Source organism: Erinaceus europaeus, chromosome 2 (assembly GCF_950295315.1).
Source record: "Erinaceus europaeus chromosome 2, mEriEur2.1, whole genome shotgun sequence".
Classification (NCBI taxonomy): Eukaryota; Metazoa; Chordata; class Mammalia; order Eulipotyphla; family Erinaceidae; genus Erinaceus; species Erinaceus europaeus.
Genome location: NC_080163.1, coordinates 100,942,946 through 100,963,381, shown reverse-complemented (window position 1 = coordinate 100,963,381; position 20,436 = coordinate 100,942,946). Strand labels below are relative to the sequence as shown.

At 37.2% G+C, this 20,436-nt stretch overlaps 1 protein-coding gene across 1 annotated transcript; it reads left to right on the top strand.

Moving 5' to 3' along the window:
- The first annotated feature begins 252 nt into the window (after positions 1–252).
- Positions 253–18,093, top strand: AGA (aspartylglucosaminidase). Its single transcript, XM_007538932.3, has 9 exons — positions 253–528; positions 2,904–3,057; positions 4,690–4,802; positions 5,558–5,670; positions 6,508–6,622; positions 11,604–11,679; positions 12,709–12,816; positions 13,822–13,955; positions 17,160–18,093. The coding sequence occupies exons 1-9, from the start codon at positions 405–407 to the stop codon at positions 17,258–17,260; spliced, it is 1,038 nt and encodes a 345-aa protein (XP_007538994.1). The 5' UTR covers positions 253–404; the 3' UTR covers positions 17,261–18,093.
- The last annotated feature ends 2,343 nt before the right edge of the window (positions 18,094–20,436 follow it).

Genomic DNA, 20,436 nt, shown 5'->3' with positions numbered 1-20,436 from the left:
CTAGGGTCATGCAACCGACGGTTGCATAATCTCATATTAATTTTCAAAACCGAAGTTCAACCAATACTTCTGATATAGGGGAAATGATTTAGTTGACTAAATGATTTAGTTGACTAAACAGTTAATCTCTGCGGAAGCGAAACACCTTAAGCTCTGAGCTACACCGCAATCAGAGCACAAAGGCAAGTTCAGCCTGAGACCCAGTATCGCGAGAGCTCAGGAAGAACTAATAGTGCTCCAAGGAGCGGGCGTGGCCTCTACTGGGGCGGAGCGCTGAGTACCCAGGGCTCTAGTAAGAAACTTCCCTGATCTCTGCAGGCCGCCGGTGCTGTGACCATTCTGGCGCTTCTCCAGGCCGCGGGTCCTGGTGACCTTTCTGTCGCTTCTCTGGTGGGCGCGCAGCGATGGCGCCGAAGTTGAACTTGCTGCTGCTGGTTGCATTTCTGCTCAGCCCCACCCTCGTGCGCTGCACCTCCCCTTTGCCTCTGGTTCTCAACACTTGGCCTTTTAAGAATGCTACAGAAGCAGGTGCGGGAAGGAAACAGAGGCATTGCTGACACCATGAGGGGAGTGTGTGTTGGGGGGAGGGGGAGAGTGCAGGACACTGTGCAACCAGAGCTTCCTGGTGGGGGAGGACCTAACTTCTGACCCTGCAGAGTGTGGGAGCATCAGCTGAGCAGGGGCGGGGTGCTCCTAACTGGGCCTGTCTGTCTGGATTTCACCTTTCAGTATTTCAAGCCTTCCTATTTCTGTTGCGAATGACCCTGATCTTCACTCTGCTGCAGTTTCATCTCCTCAGCATATAGAATTAGCCTTTATTATGTTTCTACACCTATTTATTAATACTTGCACTCTACTGTTGATTTAAAACAGATCTTTTCTGTTTAAACTTCCACTGACACTCATGTGCTTTCTGCCTGATTTCCATATAGTCTTTTCACAGTGGTCTACTTCTCTGCATTCAATCCCATTCATTCTCCCCAATACCTTGTACTCCAGCTTTGCCCACTACAACAAAGCCTATTCTTTTTCATCCTTATTTTTATCTTTTCACCGGTGCTGACATGCATTTACCACCAGGGAGGGTCCCAATAGTGCCTGTACAATAAAATCATCCGGGAGCGTTTCAAAAATAATGGTGCCCAGGTCCCACCCCCTGAAATTTTGTGAGGGCTGGAACCAGGGCATTAAGATTTTGAAAAACTTAGGTGATTTTGATTTGCAGCCAGGACTGATTACCATTAAACTGAGGCATCATCTCTTCCAGATAGCCTTCCTTGATTTATTACCCTCACCTGAGGTACCTGTCTTTTGTGCTTTGATAAGTTTTCTTTAATTCATTTATCTTGACATTTTTCAGCATATTGTATGTTTGCGTCAGTATTTGAAGATATATCTCCATAATTTTAGATACCTCCCCCCACCTTTGACTACAGATAAAATTTTTTGGTGGTAACATTAACTGCATAATTTCATGGAGCTGAATTTGTATGTTATAGGCAGCATATATATGATTCATTGGAAATAGAGCTTTTTAGAAATTTCCTTTAATTTGATAATGAAACTGGAAAGAAATGTATTGACCTTTTGCAAAGTCTGTTTTAAAAGGAAGAACTTCCTGAAATATCAAAATTAGTTCCCAGTCTATAAGTTCCATAGTAATGCTTCAGTTAATTGCTTACTACCAGTAGTATAAACCCTTCAAATAATCCTGTTTTGATTAATAAAAAAAAGACCATTATCCCCTTCCCCACCTATTTTTTTTCAGTGAATGAAAGTCACCAAATATAATAATTGTTATGATCATTGGAGCCAAAATAGCTACTTTTAAATCCTGCCTCTGCTGCTTTCATAGTGTGACTGTGAACAAGTTACTTAACCTGTATCTTACTGTATTTTTCCTTACTAATATGAAAAATTCCATATGAAGATTTAGTTTGTTTGAAAATGAGGTTGTAATAATTGACACTGCAGTGATGTGATTGAGATTTGCTATGATAGATGTTACCTTAATGAAAGCTGTATTTATTGGCAAAGCCCAATTTCATTACTCTGGGCCACATTTTAATTCAGGTAAAAAGGCAGAGACAGACAGTGTGATAGAAAGAGAAATACCACAATGTTGGAGACATAGCATCTCCCATGTGGTCCTGGGATTCAAACCTGGACCTGGACAGTTGCAGGGCATATGCCCCACCTGATAAGCTATCTCACTATCCCCTGTATATGTGCTTAATAATGCTGCAGAAGAAATATGTTAGGCTATATGATTTAATGAACTAATGCAACTGTATTAGCCATTGAAATAAGTGTAAACTGAAGAATATGCATTTTCTCAAATACATATAAAAATGTATTAAAATGTGAACCCTTTACTTTGAATCCAGTGACATTGGATTTTTTTTTTAATATTTATTCATGAGAAAGATAGGAAGAGAGAAAGAACCAGATATCACCCTGATATATGTGCTGCCAAGGATCAAACTCAGGACCTCATGGTTGAGAATTACAATGCTTTATCCACTGCGCCATCTCCTAGACCATGTGATTGTGGATTCTTCACTATAAACAAAATGCACTATATATTTTTATCTATAAATCATTCTGACTCCTTTCTAGCACTTTAATCTTTTAAAAGAATTTATATACCTATCTATTTACTAATAAATATGCAAACCAGAGCATCACTTTGGCATAGCTAATGTCAAGAGACTGCCTTGGGACCTCATATGTGCAAGTCCAGTACTCTTATCCACCTATCCACTTGATGCATTATCTAAACCTCACTTTAATTTAGCATGTATGTGAAAACACTTCTAAAAACACAAGTTTTTTTTCTGATTGTTTCATTTGCATTAACATATATAGATAAATAAACAAGTGCTATTGGTATTTGATTATAGCATGGAGGATGTTAACATCTGGAGGTTCCACACTGGATGCAGTTGAAAGTGGCTGTACTGTGTGTGAGAAGGAACAGTGTGATGGCACTGTAGGCTTTGGAGGAAGTCCAGATGAATTTGGAGAGACCACACTGGATGCCATGATCATGGATGGGTAAGAATTCTATTAAGGACACATTTACCTCTGTACTTCACATTATGTTGACTTGCTTTGATCACTGATTCATCTCCTACTGAGAGCAAAATGGAGGAAATTTCTTAAGTTTTGTCACAAGTCAAAACCCCTAGCTGGTGGTCCTTGGCCTTTCTAAGCACAAGACATCCTTCTTTATTAAGAGAAAATTATAACTGAAATATCACATATAAGTAAATAATCTCTTTATAACAGGGGGAAGTCCAAGCTACAAAACTTCCTCTCTGACCTGATAAACAGTCATTTACCATCCAGCAGGCAATGTGCAGAGCTTTCATGTGTGAGATCCTGGGTCTAATCTCTGGCACTATGTATGTTGAAGTTGAGCAGTGATCCCCCCCTTAATCTTTTTAAAAATCAAAAGCTATAACATTTCTTTTTGCTTCCAGGATTATTGCTGAGGCTCAGTGCCTGCACCATGAATCCACTGCTCCTGGAGACTGTTCCCCCCCCCCCCTTTGTTGCCCTTGTTGTTGTAGCCTTTATTGTGGTTATTATTGTTATTGTTGATGTTGTTGTTGGATAGGACAGAGAGAAATGGAGAGAGGAGTGGAGATAGAGAGGGGGAGAGAAAGATAGACACCTGCAGACCTGCTTCACTGCCTGTGAAGCGACTCCTCTGCAGGCGGGGAGCCAGGGGCTCAAACCAGGATACCTCCGCCTGTCCTTAAGCTCTGCGCCATATGTACTCAACCCACTGCACTACCACCCGACCCCCACTATAACTTATTTTTATGGATCTAGGGTGTCAAATAATTGCATCACCACGACTCCTAGGCTGTTTTTACATTCATACAGATAAAGGAAGACACACCACAGAACTAGGGCATCCTTAGTTGCCATAACACTTTACATGTGCTAGGTTTTGAACTTGGGCCACATGCATAGCATGATAAGCATCATATCCAGTGAAGTAGATCCCCTGCCTGCCTGAAAAACTATATTTCAAATTAAATAGGAGGCATTTTGATAGTGTGATGGCAGTGAAACTTGGATTGTGGGTAGAATGAGTCGTATATACATATAGAGCTATGAAGCTCTACTTTCAAAATTGTATAATACCATGAACCAATGGCAAATCAATACTATTTGGTTTAAAAATATTAACTATAAAATAAGGGTCAGGTGGTGACACACCTGGTTAAGCACTCAGTGCTCAAGGACCCATGTTCAAGCCACCTGCAGGGGGAAAGCTTCACTAATGGTGAAGAAGAGTTTCAGGTGTCTCTCTCCTTCTCTGTCTCCCCCTCCCATCTCAATATCTCTCTGTCTCTATCCAGTAATAAATAATACATTATGTATACATAAAGAAAAAAACTTTTAAAAATATTAACCAAACAGTTTGAGGTCTATTTCAAAAAGCAAAAGTGAGCCAAGAGGGACTGAGAATTGTAGTGCTTTAGGTGTATATGCTTTTTCTGTTTGTTACTTAGCTTGTAAGAATCCTTATGAACTTCATGGGTGTGCTGTCACCTCTGTTTAGACAATGAAGTTTATCCTCCAAATCATTTTTGTTTGGTTTAAAGCAATATTTTTAAATCTGTGAACCCATGAAATTTCATAATAAATCTTCTTGTGTTTTTTTTCTTACAGCACTACTATGAATGTAGGAGCAGTAGGAGGACTTAGACGAATTAAAAATGCTATTGGTGTGGCACGAAAAGTACTGGAACATACAACACATACACTTCTCGTAGGAGAGTCAGGTATGTTATAACAATACTGAAGTCTTAGCTACATTTTTCACTGTGAAAAATGCTCTCAGTATAAAATAGTGCTTAGTAACACTAAAATCTTAGCTGTTGTACTTTGCATCAGTTACTTAAGTCTATTTGCAAGTTCCTGTTCATTTTCAAAGTAAAACTTCAGAGTTAGTTTATTTTCTGTAAGTGGATACTTCCTAGACTGAAATAGGATTCAGCATTATATCTCTTCTTGTATTGCTTTGGTATAGATGTAACAGTTTATGAACATTATTAACAGAAAGAGATGGAGTAGAAAGATACGTAAGATGGAAATAGAAAATTCTACTATGACATTATCACCTATTTGAACTCCTTCCAATTATATATAAAAATCATACAGTCATCTATAATGAGAATAATTTTAACACTGTATTAGCTAACAACTCCAGCAGGTGTGCTTTGTTGTAAGCTTACAGACAAGCAAATGGATGTTAATTCATTTATTTGAATCCAGACATCCTGCTTAATGCAGTCATCATTGAGTATTGCATCCTTCCTAGAGCAGTAAGATTGTTACATTAATGCAATAACATACAACTCAGAAGTCTCAAGCAGATCATTTTTAGTGGAACATATACAAGTCAACAATCTAAAAACTTAACTGTTCATGCCTGAATATTCCTTTCAGGGATTTTGTCTAACCACTTAAGAGATAGCTTACCTGAAATAGACAATTAATTTATATATATATATATTTTTTGCTTCCCAATATCTAGCCACTAAGTTTGCTGAAAGTATGGGATTTACCAATGAGGACTTAACTACCAGTTCTTCTCGGGCTCTTCATTCAGATTGGCTTGCTCGCAGTTGCCAGCCAAATTATTGGAGGGTATGAATACATTATTTTGTGAAATAAATTAATTGGACGTATTGAATGACAGCCCTCCTGTTTTCTGTTTACCTATTACTTAGGGCACTGGATACTCTTTAGAACAACTATTTACATTGACACTTAAAGTCTGAATGTTCTTGAACTAAAAATCATAAATAAGTTTGTTTTGTTTTCTACCACTCTAAGTCCTTCTTAGTTTTTCATCTGCTCCTTGCGAAAAAATCCTTATTGCCTTTGATCAGCCAAGAGTCTTGAAAAAGATTGTTCTATAAACTAGGTTAAAGGCAGGACCAAGTACATTTGTGTTTATGTCATGACTAGAGTTTTCAACAGTGATTTATATATTAAACCTAAATTTATATATTCTGGATTATTAGTCCTTAAATATTCATTAATAATCTTTCAGTACAGCTCAAACTATGTTTGTTTGAAACTGGCTTTGATTAAAAGATGATTTTAAGGCACATTATACTTTAAATTTCAGAATTCTTCTTTGGATACATTTTGAAACTTAAGGATCAGGCTATGTGCTTAGCTGCTTTGAGAATGAATATCTAATAGAAACCTTCTATTTATGTTTGTCATTACGCTGAGAAATTTTGGTATATAAAGTGAAAAATTAGAAACCTTTTTAAGCCAATATATATGTCTATTCCATATTATGAAATTCTCAAGACTAGGCTAGATATTTAATAGAATTATATCCATCTGTTCACATAAGACTTGGCTAATGTTTGACTTTTTATTCTTATCTTTCAATTCCAGATGTCCTTTGGTTTTTAGTTAATGTTTAGTGAATGTACATAGCTATAAGACTTATTGCTTTGTTTGCAGAATGTTATACCAGATGCTTCAAAGTACTGTGGACCATACAAACCACCTAGTATTTTAATACAAGATGATGCTACTTATAAGGAAACAAGAAATAATTATGGCCATGATACTATTGGTAATTCGCTTCTTATGTTTTTTTTTTCTTTCTTTCTTGAGGTAGTTAATAGATTACAGTATGGTTGTTGACACATCTGTATGATTTCTCATATCCTTGTGACAAGTGTCTAGGAAACATTCTTACTATGTACTTGGACTTCATTGTTTCCCTCCCGTCTTCCAGCCCTCCTTCCCCAGAGTCCTTTGCTTTAATGTAATATACCAAACTCAGTCCAAGTTTTACTTTGTATTTTCCCCCTTATATTCTTGTTTCTTAAGTTCCTATGGATAAGGTTTAGCCATTTTAATTGCTTCTCTATAGTTTGTAACTGCTTTCATCCTTATACATGTATCAGAAAATTATTTTGCTTGTTTCCACTACTGAATCTCTTTATCTCTCTCTCAACCTCTCTCTCCCTCTCTCCCTCCCTCACCTCTCTCCTTCTCTCTCTCTCTCTCTCTCTCTCTCTCACACACACACACACACACACACACACACACACACACTCAAATCTAATGAGTATTTTTTTAAAATCATTCTTATCAGGAGTGTTAGTGGTTTAAGTACAGTCATTGACACATGGGAACAATTTCTCCTCTCCTTGTGAAAGTTCTCTGCAGAACACTCCCCCACAACATGGGTCCTTTTACATGATTTTTCACCAGGGCCCTAAGCTCTTCATCCCCTCCTTCTCCAGAGTCTTTGGCTGTGATGCCATATGCCATACCCAGTCTACATTTGATTTTGGTTTCTCCCTTCCTTTCCCTATTTCTTAAGTTGTACCTTTAAGTGAAATCATTCAGTATTGTCCCTTCTCCTTATGGCTTATTATCTCACTCAGTATAATGTCTTCAAGTTCCATCCAAGATGATGCACAGGAAATGACTTCATTAATTTTGATAGCTGAGTATTATTACATTGTGTTTGTTTGCCATGATTTTTTTAGCCACTCATCTGTCATTAGATATCTGAGTTGCTTCCAACTTTTGGCTGTTACAAATTGTACTGCTATGAACATTTATCATGTCTGATAAATGTACTTTTTCCTTTGGGAAAATCCCCAAGAGAGAAATTGAGTTACAGGGTAGGTCCATTTCTAGTGTTCTGAAAAATCTCCAGACTATTTTTACACAGTCTGGACCAATTTACACTGAATGCAGCAGTGTTCCTTTTTTCCTTTATCCTCTCCAACATTTGTTGTTATTTTCTTTTAAAAATTATTTATTTATTTAAATTTTATTTGTGATTAATAATTTATAAGAATGTAAGATAACAGAGGTACTGTTCTGTACAGTTCCCACCACCAGAGTTCTATGTGCCATCCCCTCTATTGGAAACTTTGCTATTCCTTATCCCTCTTGGAATATGGACCAAAATTTTTGAGGGGTTTACAAGGCAGGAGTTCTGGCTTCTATAATTGCTTCTCCATTGGACATGGGTTTTGGCAGGTCAATCCGAGTCCCAGCCTGTTTCTATCTTTCCCTAGTGGAAAAGTAAGACTACAGGACACATTGGTGAGGTTGTGTGCCCAGGGAAGTCAGGATGGTATCATGGTATCAGGGAAGTCAGGATGGTGTCTATTATGACGGTGACTGAAAAGCTGTAAGACATAAAGCAAAACAAATTGTTTAAGAAACAGGAAGCCAAAAATAGGAATAGAACAAATGAAATTAGGGGTCTTTGGGTAGGAAGATGCTAGGATGTCTATTTTAGGTATTTCCCATGTGGCCCATGACTTTAGTAATCTTTGCCTGAGCCCAATAGTTAACATGCAGGCGGACTAACAATATTTTCTGGGAAGATGGTGTCAGAGTTGAGAATAGGGCTAGAAAGCTGGATGAGGGCTGAGTAGGCCAACCCAGCCTCCCTTTGGAGAGTGAGGCAGTTCCTACCATTGCTACTTTATAGTGAGGGCAAGGTCCCAAAGAGGTCCATAAGAGGGCTTATGATGATGTTTCTGTGGGAAGTGACCAGTGATGGTAGAGAGAGTGATCTATTAGAAGTCTAGGCCCATCATATCTATGCGGGAATCCAAGACTCCCTGACTAGAACCCCAAATGATGGAATGGCCTGGTATTGACCAAAAAGGCCACCATTAAGTAAGCCAGTCTCTTGCCCTTACAAAGTTTTTTTTAAGTCCTTTCTCTGATGAGCTTAGACTTTCTCTCTGTTCTTGAAGCATTGAATGTCATTTGTGTTGTATCCAAACTGGTATTAGGTTTATGGGGTTTTGCCCCCAGTTAAAGTGGGATCTAAGTTAACCTTAAGTTTTATTGTAGTTTACTTGTTTGATAATTATAATAGGGGTTGTCATGGGGAACAATAACTGTTGTTTAGTTGATAAATATATATTTTGCCAGTGTATCTTTTGTATACAGCATTTATTCTAAAGATTATTAGGGGGGTGCAGTGACATTTTCTTCTATGTAGTTAACTGAATAGGTAAAGTGATTAAGGGAAGTGAACTAAGGAATAGGAGAGGAGGGTGTCTAGGCATAAGTGGTAAATATCTGATTGACACTATGCTATCTTCTTTAGATCTTTCTACTTGCTTACTGAGCTTACTAAGTCTCATCACAGCAGACTGTTAAGCATTTTTACTTTGAGGTATATGGTTGCCCCTAATTTATGGATACATGTACACATGTGCCCTGTCTGCTAGGCCCTGGCCTATATCTAGGATCTGTAACTTTAATAGGAAATTTGCCATTCAAAATGGAACTAGGTAGTCCTGTGTATTAGGAAAGATCTCACCAGATTATTGGTGTTGGAAGGTTGACATCTCAGGCTTGCCTTCTCTGGATACAGTCACAAGTGAAACATGGCATGATGATACTTGTTGCATTGTTGCACTGGTTACTGTCCTTTCTAATGTATGATATTATCATAAGTGTATATTCTTCCTCAGTGAAGTTTATGTCCATTTCTTCGTCCCATTTTTAATGGGGTTGACTTTTTTTTTTTTTTTGGTGCTAAGTTTACTGAGTCCTTCATGTATTTTGGTTATTGGTCCTTTATCTGAAGTATGTTGTTTAAAGATCTTCTTCCATTCTGTAGGGTGTCTTTCTCTTTATTTGACAGTACTCTTTGTAGTGCAGACACTTTCCAGTTTGATGTAGTCCCATTTATTTAGTATTATTTTTCTTTGTTATTCAGACATGAGTCTTTGAAGACATTTCTAAAACACAGATCATGACATATTCTGCCAGTATATTCTTTTATGTATTTGAGAGTTTCTGGTCTAATGTTCATGGATTTGATCCACTTGAAGTTAACTTTTTTGCATGGTGATATGTGATGGTCCAGTTTAATTTGTTTGCATGTTTTAATCCAATATTCCCAATACTACTTGCTGAAGAGGCATTTCTTTCAACATTTAATTTTTGAGTCTCCTCAAAAATTACTTGTCCATAGGTGTGTGTGTGGTGGTGGTGCGGGGGCTGGGGGAGAGCTTGTTCTGGGCTTTCAATTCTATTCCACCAGTCCATGTATCTATCTTAGTTCCACTACCAGGCAGTTTTTATTACTGTAGTTCTGTAGTGTAGTTTGAGTGAGGTCAGGAAATATGATGTCTCCTGTCTTGTTTTTTGTTTGTTTGTTTCTTCCTCTAGACTTCTTTGGCAATCCTAGGTATTCTCTGGCTTCAGATATTTTTTGTAACTCTTGTTCTCTTTCTTTAAAGAAATTTGGTAAAATAAATAAAGAAATAAAAAAAAAGAAATTTGGTGATAACTTGGTGGGGATGGCATTAAATCTCTGCATAACTCTGGGTCATTATGATGATGTGAGCTCTTCCTATCCAAAAGCATGGTATATCTTTCCATTTCTTTGCATCTCTATTTCCTTGAAAAGTGATTCATAATTTTTAGTGTACAAGTCTCTCACTAACTTTGTTAACTTTATTCCTAAATATTTTATTGTTTTTGCTGCTATAGTAGTAGTAGTTTGATTTCTGGATATCTTCTTACAGTTTAGTGTTTGGAGAGGGGCATACCATTGCTTTTTGTATATTAATTTTGTACCCTGCCACTTTAATTCCCAGGAGTTTTCTACTGTATTCTTAAGGATTTTCTCTATATATTATCATATCATTTGCAAATCTTAACAGTTGGATTTCTTTTTTTTTCTTTTTTTTTTTTTTTTTACCGGAGCACTATTCAGCTCTGGTTTATGGTGGTGTGGGTACTTGAACCTGGGACTTTGGAGCCTCAGGCATGAGAGTTTGTTTACATAACAATTATGCTATCTACTGCCACTCCAACAGCTGGACTTTTTACACTTCTTTTCCAATCTCTAATTCTTTCCTCTTGCCTGCTATGGTTAGAACTTCAATACTATGTAAAATAGTAATAGTAATAATGAGTAGCCCTGTCTTGTACCCGACCAAAGAGAGAGAGCTTTTCGTTTCTCACAATTGAATATGATGTTGACTGTAGGTTTGTTGTACAGAGATTCAACTAGTTTGAATCTACTAGTCTATAGAAAAAGATTTTCTTAGAAGTCTTCTTTGAAAAGGCATCGAAAAGTAAATGAGGGAGCTGGGTAATGGTGCACATGGCTGAACGCACATATTAAAATGTACAACGACCCCAGTTCGAGCCCCTGGTCCCCACCTGCAGGGAGAAACCTTTATGAGTGGTAAAGTAGTGTTGCAGGTATCTCTCTTTCTCTCTCCCTTTCTATCACCTCCTCCCCTCTTGATTTCTCTATCCAATAAAAAAAGATAACAAATTTTTTTTAAATAATTAAAGAAAGTAAATGGGCAATTGGAAGAGAGGATGTGGAATGATTACTAAATACTATGAATCCAGCCCATTAAAAACCACACATTGTAACACTGTTACAATTTGCATTTTCCCCTAGCTTCCTGGTTTTCCTACTTGAAATTAGTGAAAGAGGATGTGTAAATTACCAAGTGCTCAATTATTTGGTTACATTTGAGGTAAACTTTAGAGTTGATACCTATTTAATTTAATTAATTATTTTTTTTAACTTCTAGGCATGGTTGTAATCCATAAAACAGGACGTACTGCTGCTGGTACATCTACAAATGGTTTAAAGTACAAAATTCATGGGTCAGTGTTTCTTTAAAAACACAGGTATTACAAATATGCAATTCAGTGTAAATCAGTATATACTAGATTTCATGGGAGGTGCAGAATGCAAAGCATAGCCCTACCCTCACAGCTGAGGGAAATAAATATAAAAGATTTCAAACACCAAAAGAATGGAAGTTTCACTAGTGCTGTAGAGTTCAGGAATGGCAATGGTGTTCTGATTAAATAAAGATTTTAAGGGAGACTAGAAATTCTATGCTAGGAGTTAGGTCCAAGCCTATGGAATAGAATAGGAACATCCAGGCCAAGGCACAAGCAAACTCAAAGTGGTACCACCCAAGTACAGGATTCTCTCAGAAAAGAAATCATGGGTGTTGGGGGGGGGGGGCAATCATATTTTGAGATCTTAAACCAGTTTAAGAATTACCTTATTTTATTTAAAAGTGATAGAAAAACATTGAATGTTGATGGAAGGAAAAAAATCGGTTCAGTTGATAGGAGGAATAAAGCTGAGGAAAACTAATTTTAGAGCTGTTGAAATAATCTAGAAATTAGATAGCAAAAGTATGGCAATAATATAACAGTAACTGTAAATATGTGCCACTTGAAAATATAAAAAGGGGGCCAGGTGGTGGTGTACTTGGTTGAGCTCACAGGTTACAATGCGTAAGGATCAGGTTTGAACCCCCAATCCCAAGCTGCAAGGGCAAAGCTTTGCAAGTGGTGAAGCAAGGTTGTAGGTGTCTCTCTCCCTTTCTGTCACCCCCTCCCCTCTTGATTTCTGACTGTCTCTATCCAATAAATAAAGATAATAAAAAATTTTTAAAAAAGAAAATATAACTGACAGCAATCTATATATAATTAATACAGCTTTGTGAAGCCCCAAATTGAAAAAGGAATGAACTTACTGTTTTCTCTGTATTCTGACAAAGAATTTACTTACAATAGAAAATTAAAATATCCCTTGTAGTTGAAACATTTCATAAAATAATTTGGTTTTCACGCTTGATTTCTTCTCCTAATTGAATATTCTATGGCCTCACCAAGGCGAGTAGGAGACTCCCCAATTCCTGGAGCTGGGGCTTATGCTGATGATTCTGCTGGAGCAGCTGCAGCCACGGGGGATGGAGACATTTTGATGCGATTTCTTCCAAGGTGTGACTTCTTACATTTATGATTTTTAGAGGAGATAAGGTCTCTGTCAAAACAGAAAATAATTGTTCCTGGTAATCCATATTTGTGTGCACAAGAGCATTTTAAAACTCTACTTACAAACTCTTCACCTATCATCTTGATGATAATCATTCAAATTAAGTAATCATAGTCATCTAAAGCAGAGTAATATTGTGGATTCTACTTCACAAATGACAATTCTTATTTTTAAAAAAATATTTATTTCTTTTTATTGCCCTTGTTTTATTGTTGTAGTTATTATTATTGTTGTCATTGGTCGTTGTTGGATAAGACAGAGAGAAATGGAGAGAGGAGGGGAAGACAGAGAGAAGGAGAGAAAGACGAGGGGAAGACAGAGAGAAGGAGAGAAAGACACCTGTAGACCTGCTTCACCGCCTGTGAAGTGACTCCCCCCCTGCAGGTGGGGAGGCAGGGGCTAGAACCTGGATCCTTACACCAGTCCTTGCGCTTTGTGCCACCTGCGCTTAACCTTCTGCACTACTGCCCAACCCCCCACAAATGACAATTCTTATGATCTATTTAAATAATTTATGTAAGATCATAGGAACTGTGCTAGTTGGCGATCAGAGTAGGACTTGCAGTCGCTATGTATCAAATTAATTGCTGAAAGATAATCATTATGACTAGATGCTTTCAACAAAACTAGTATTTTTCCCATTGGTTATTTAAATTTAACCTCTATGCTTTAAGAATTCCGACAATTAGTATAAAAAAAGTTATTCAGTCAAAGCTAAACATTATCACCCTTATCTGAAATTAATGGGTAGATTAGTTGAACAGATAGAGATTTTTATTAAGGTTTACTTGCTTTAATGCTGATGCTTTCACAGGAGTTACCAAGGCCTGTTCATTTATGTATTCTATCAAATGTAATAATTTTGATGACTTTAGAGTTCTGACTTCTAATAACCAAACTCAGAGTTAGTTTATTTTGTTATACTAAAGTTTCGTCTCTGGTTTAATTAGCTACCAAGCTGTAGAGTATATGAGAAATGGAGAAGATCCAAACATAGCTTGCCAGAAAGTTATTTCAAGAATTCAGAAGTATTTTCCAGACTTCTTTGGTGCTGTGATATGTGCCAATGTGACTGGGAGTTATGGTAAGTTGGTATTGTTTTGTTTTGTTTTGTTTTGTTGAAGGGGTTGTATTTTAAATTTTATTAACTTGAAAATGTTGATTGAAACCACATTTTATATTTTAGTGTATTTTTTTCCCTGTACAATAGATATAGGGGCGATATTGAGTAAATAGATATTAGCTGGTGGTCTGTCAAGCTAAACAGTGTTAAGTAAATCTATCTAAAACTCTCCTTTTTTTTTTTTTTAAATTTTTTATTTAAGAAAGGATTAGTGAACAAAAGCATAAGGTAGGAGGGGTACAACTCCACACAATTCCCAACACCCAATCCCCATAACCCACCCCCTCCCATGGTAGCTTTCCCATTCTATATCCCTCTGGGAGCATGGACCCAGGGTCGTTGAGGGTTGCAGAAGGTAGAAGGTCTGGCTTCTGTAATTGCTTCCCCGCTGAACAAGGGCGTTGACTGGTCGGTCCATACCCCCAGTCTGCCTCTCTCTTTCCCTAGTAGGGTGTGACTCTGGGGAAGCTGAGCTCCAGGACACATTGGTGGGGTCTTCAATCCAGGGAAGCCTAGCCAGCATCCTGGTGGCATCTGGAACCTGGTGATTGAAAAGAGAGTTAACATATGAAGCCAAACAATTTGTTGAGCAATCATGGATCCCAAGCTTGGAATAGTGGAGAGGAAATGTTAGGGAGGTACTCACTGCAAACTCTAGTGTAGTCCTGCTTTCAGGTATATATTTTATAGTTTATGGATACGTGTGCACATAAGCTCTCTCTCACAGAAACTGGTGTATATCTAGGTTATGGGACTTTGTTAGAAAGTGAACTACCTGAGATGAAATTAGAGTGTACTATTAAAGGAAAGGTCTCACCCGAGTAATGAAGCTGAAGGGTTGTCATTCCACACGTGAAGTCTCTGGATACATTCTGAGGTGAAGCATGTTGAGGTAGCAATCGTTGCTTTGGTTAGGTTGTAATCGGCAGATGCAATGTTATTTGGTTTGGATTGGGAGATGCATACGGGAAAGTGGGCCCTATCCAAGGGTTCCAGGACTGGGGGAAGTAGGGGCTCTATAGTGAAGATGTGAGGTTCCTGCTGTCTTAGGGTTCAAAAAGACAATCAATAGTTAATATTATCATCACATTATTTGTTAATTGGGTTAACTTTGAAAAGTCCCTTTGTTATGGTTTGCTGGACAGTACCCAGTATCTTGTATATAGCTGTGCTATTGGAAGCTTCTAATCTACTTGGTCTAGGCTTTTGAGAGAGTCCGCATATCAAATACATAGCCTATATATTAAAAAGATTCAGTTTGTCTTTTGAGAAACTTTGAGACATACAATTGATTTCCCCCTCTCATATTAATTAGCTACTGATTTATATGTCTACATTTTGCTAGGAGTGTACATAAACACCATTCCCACCACCAAAGGACTGTGACCCATCCCTCCTGCCCACTCCCACCCCCCACTGGCCCAGGAAGCTACATGCCTACCCCTCACCACTGGGTTTTTACTTTGGTGCCCTACTTACAATTTGATCAGGTCCTGCTTTTAAAACTCTCCTTTGATTCACTATTGGGAGATGTGACTCAGTCTTTTACTATTAGTTATTACTTATATTTATTTTTCTAAGTAAGAGAGTAACCAGAGCACTGCTCAACTCTGGCATATAGTGGTGCTAAAGATTGATCATAGGGCCTTTAGAACCTCAGCAGGCAAATTCTGTACTTAAAAGTTGAACTATACTATATACCCAGTTTGAATTTTTTTCTTTGATATCTGTCCAAAGTAAAGTTCACTCTCAGCATCAATACATGCTGAGATAATAATATAGTTAAATATTTTATTAATTAGAAGCAGATAGGGATAAATTTATTTCCTTAGTACTTTTCCATTCATTATTTAAATGCCTCAGTCATTTATATCTTAGCTTTCCAAGTTACAAATGTGTTACTAATTAGTAAACCAAAGACATTAGCAGAATTATTTTTACACCGTATGTCAGGGATGTACTCTGCTTCATTTGCTTTCTGTATGAGCCTATCACCATTTCAAAGCTTTGCAAGATCAACCACTACTGCTTTAGTGGATTTTTAGATGAGGTGGATATACAGTTTACTGATCAATATGACTTGCTAGGCTAGACTGCTTATTGTTATGCTTTGATCTTTTATTTCCCACAGTTATGTATATGAAAAACTTTTTTGAGAAATTCCTTATTCTATTTTAAGTAGTTAGATATAAAAGTCAATATAAGTTACAAGGAGAAGAAGCTTATATATAAAATAAGATAGCTATATTGATTCCCTGTTAAGAAGTAAGCCTTAGAAGGCTCATAGTTGGATTTAACAGGATGTAAAAATTATAATTATTAATTGTAAGTGAATTTAACTTTAAAATTGACTTGATCCTTTTTTTTTTTTTTTTTTAGCAGTGGCCTTAGAAAGGGCCACTCATAACTATCTGATCAGGAGAAGAAATTCACTATTGTCATAGGTAGCACAACAGGAAACCACTTCAGGCAGATAAACTTAAATGGACAGAAGGCTGGTCAAATATCTTTTCTCATTTTCTATGACAGCAAAATAATAGAAAAAATAGGAAGTATAAGAAATTATGAATGAATGATGAAACTGTTGGAAATGGCTAGAGGAAAAAAATATGTATATGAAAATCTTGCTAAGGATATCAAAACATAATTTAAAAATATGGTTGTGATTATGTATGAAGAATATAAAATATGTGTAGAGAAAAACAATGTAGGGGGTAATTGGTGGTACACCAGGTTAAGCTCACACAGTACTATGCACAAGGGCCTGGGTTCAAGTCCTTGCTCCCCATCTGCGGGGGTAAGGGGTGGGATGGTTCACAAGCAGAGAAGCAGGTCTTCAGGTGTCTGTCTTTCTCTCTACCTCTCTATTTCCCCTCCACTCTCAATTGTTTTCTATCCTATTGAATAAAATAGAAAGAAAAAAAAAAGCTAACTTTGCAGAAAAAAAAAAAAATATCTCCCTATATTTTAAATTTCAAAGAGTTTAAAGTTCTTCTCATAGACTGTCAGTATTAAAGAAGACACTAGATAAACTTCTGTGTGGATTAGTTGGATGCCAGGAACACAGTAGCTGATATTCCAGCAAATAAGCAATGTCTGTGTAGTCGCAAATAGGTACAGTATATATTTAACCAAACATTCTTTTTTTTTTTTTTTTTACCTTAGGTGCTTCTTGCAATAAACTTCCAACATTTACTCAGTTTACTTTCATGGTTTATAATTCTCTAAAAAGTCAACCAACTGAGGAAAAAGTAGACTGCATCTAATCTATCTTCTCTGTCAGCATGTACATTTAAAGAAGAAAGAAACAAAGGCCTAAAGGTTATCGTCATGTGGCATGTCTCAACATATTCTAAATTCTTTGTGTGTAAAACCAGCACAAAAATAAATGCATGGTGAAGTGGCAGTTTCCATTTCTGTACCTGAAAAACATTTTTGTTACCTATTTTTATTTAAGCTTTGTAGATCTTCTCAAAGATGAATATGTATGTATTTTATGTATATAGTTTGTGCATTTTGTATAAGTTTAAATAGTACTGACATTTAGATTTCTGCACCTCAGTTCAAGAAATTGCTGCTGTGAGGCTTTATTTTTATAGTTATATTAAGCCAAAAGAAATAATCTATATTTGAAGACTTACAGTAATTAGAGTATCCAGGTTTTTTAAGCCCAAAGTAAAATAAAATAAAATAAAATAAAAGAACAGTGAGTCACAGCATGATTAGTGCTTATTGCACTTCAGTGTATACAGTGATACATCTCTTAACATTCTCACTTTTTCATAATGCTCCCTACTAGCCTGAAGAGGAATTAATACTGTTGATAATAAAGGAGCTTTCTCTTTTGCACATTTTAGAGGGTATGGACAGTGTTCTGATGAGCAGTTACTTTGACTTCCTTTTCCTCTGATAGAACTCACTTCATGAAGTATTTTTAGCCACAACAGTCTTTTCTGTTAACTGCTAGTATTGATTATTGGCTATTTCTTCTGAAAAAATGATTTAGGCAACTTGATCTATACTGTGATTTGACTAATCTTTTGTGTAGAAGTTGGTGAATGAAATTAGAAAGAAGTCAATAAACATACTGTCTAACTTGTGTTGTTTTCCTAAGCATCGTTTTCTTCAAAATTATTATATCTTATATCCTTAGTCATTAATAAAACTGTATTTACTGTTCTTATACTTCAGTATATCTGCTCTGCTTTTTATCTACATCATTCTAATGTTTAGTTTTCATAACTAAGGGCTAGAAAGTCACAGTGTTGAAGATGATATTAGGTCACTTTCTCTCAGATATTGCTATTATCATACTCTCTTCACAAATGCCCTCTTCTCCAAATCAGGTTTTTCACAAATGAGAACTTGAAGTCTGGAATTAGTGGCTACTAATGATATCTTGAAAGCCAATAAGAAGATAATCCACAGCATCACAATCAAAATCAGAATAGAGAACCTTATTTTTAAGATTCTCACAAGATATGTCAACTTGCTTAATTCTGATACTGGAAACTGGAACAAGAATAAAATAAGCCAGATTTAAGTTTAGATATATTCATATCAAGATGAATCAACTGTTTTGTGGAATTGTTACCTATTAATGTACCACTAGACAGCTATAAGCATTTGTGATCTCTCACCAGAACATTAGGAGTTCAGTCCATCTGTATTTTAGAATGTATTTTTTCTCTAGTCAGCGTTCTTGCTGATGGAAATAATTTTCTTACTTGTCTAATGTAGGAATAGAGGAACAGAACTAGTCTGGAAATCATTTTAAATTTGTTGTTTCAAATATATTATTTAAAAGCTACAGATGAGCTATTTGAAAAAGATGTTTTGTCTTTCCTATTGATGTATGTAGAAAGAACTCACCTTTTTGATTTAATTAAATAGTGATTTATATGACTACAATTTAATAGGTGTGTACATAAACACCATTCCCATCACCAAAAGATTGTGTCCCATGCCACCCACCCCCACTCCCACCCTCCCACCCCCGCCAGCCCAGGAAGCCGCATGTCTACCCTCCCCCTCACCACAGCCTAGAATGTTCCTAACTATGACCGACCATGGAATGTGAGCTCAGACTGACAGGGATACAGAGATTACACAGGCTCTTGTGCTAAATATGAATAGACATGGGTTCTAAGTCAGATCAATGGGGTTTACAGTTAATGGTATTTATATACTTTTTCCCATATTAAGGGGCTACTCTCTGCCCTGATCCAGCCTTCTAGTCTTCTCAGACAATACTCCTAACCCACTTGCATGTTAGCTGTTGGGCTCAGACAAAAATTAGTAAAATTATCGACACCTTGGAGTATACCTAAAACAGACTTCCTAGCTCCATCCAACATGAAGACCCCGAATTTCATCTGCTATACTTTCACCTTTAGGTTCCTGATTATTAAACAAATCATTATGTTTTATATTTTAATGCTTTTCAGCCACCAAATTACAGATATCACTATGACTCCATCCTGACTTTTCCTAGGCAGACTTTCCTATCATCACCAAATGTGTCCTAAATCCTCACCTCCCCAGAGCCCTACCCTACTAGGGAAAGATATAAAAAGGGTGGGGCAGGGGTATAGCTAAGTGTTAGAGCAAGTTGACTGCAGAAACAGGCTGGGGGGTATGGATCAACTTGTCAACACCCATGTCCAGGAGAGAAGCAATTACAGAAAGCAGAACTTCCACCTTCTGCACACCATAAAAGTCTTTGGTCCATACTCCCAGAAGGATAAATAAGGAAGTTTCCAATGGAGGGGAGGGGATATGGAACACTAGTGGTAGGAATTGTACCCCTCTCATACCACAGTCATGTCAATCATTATTAAAGCACTAATATTTTTTATTATTTATAAAAAGGTAACACTGACAAAACCATAGGATAAGAGGGGTACAACTCCACACAATTCCCACTGCCAGAACTCTTTTTTATTCCCTGCCCTGTTAGCTTTCCTACTCTAACCCTCTGGGAGTATGGACCCAAAGTTATTGTGGGATGCAGAAGGTAGAAGGCATGGCTTCTGTAATTGCTTCCCAATGAAAATGGACATTGACAAGTTGACCCATACTCCCAGCCTGCCTCTCTCTTTCCTTAGTGTGGCGGGGCTCTAGGGAAGTGGAGCTCCAGGACACATTGGTGGGGTTGTCTGTCCAGGGAAGTCTGGTTGGCATCATGCTAGCATCTGGAACCTGATGGCTGAAAAGTGAGTTAATATATAAAGCCAAATTGTTGACCAATCATGAACCTAAAAGGCTGGAATAGTGCAGATGAAGAGTTGGGGGAGTCTCTGTTTTGTTGATAGCTAGTAGGCATATTTTATATTCCAAAGGGTCTGTGGCTATACTAGTTTTTTTTTCCTCTCCCCCCCCCCAGCCTGAAATATGATATTCAGGTAGGTCCAAGCTATTGTCTGGGAAGAAGATATCATGG

Bases quoted from the DNA above. Each gene is read 5' to 3' on its own strand.
- AGA (XM_007538932.3), top strand. From the start codon at position 405: ATGGCGCCGAAGTTGAACTTGCTGCTGCTGGTTGCATTTCTGCTCAGC. The intron at 5,671-6,507 runs GTATGAATACAT...CTTTGTTTGCAG, and splicing joins GCCAGCCAAATTATTGGAGG to AATGTTATACCAGATGCTTC. The intron at 6,623-11,603 runs GTAATTCGCTTC...TTTAACTTCTAG, and splicing joins TTATGGCCATGATACTATTG to GCATGGTTGTAATCCATAAA.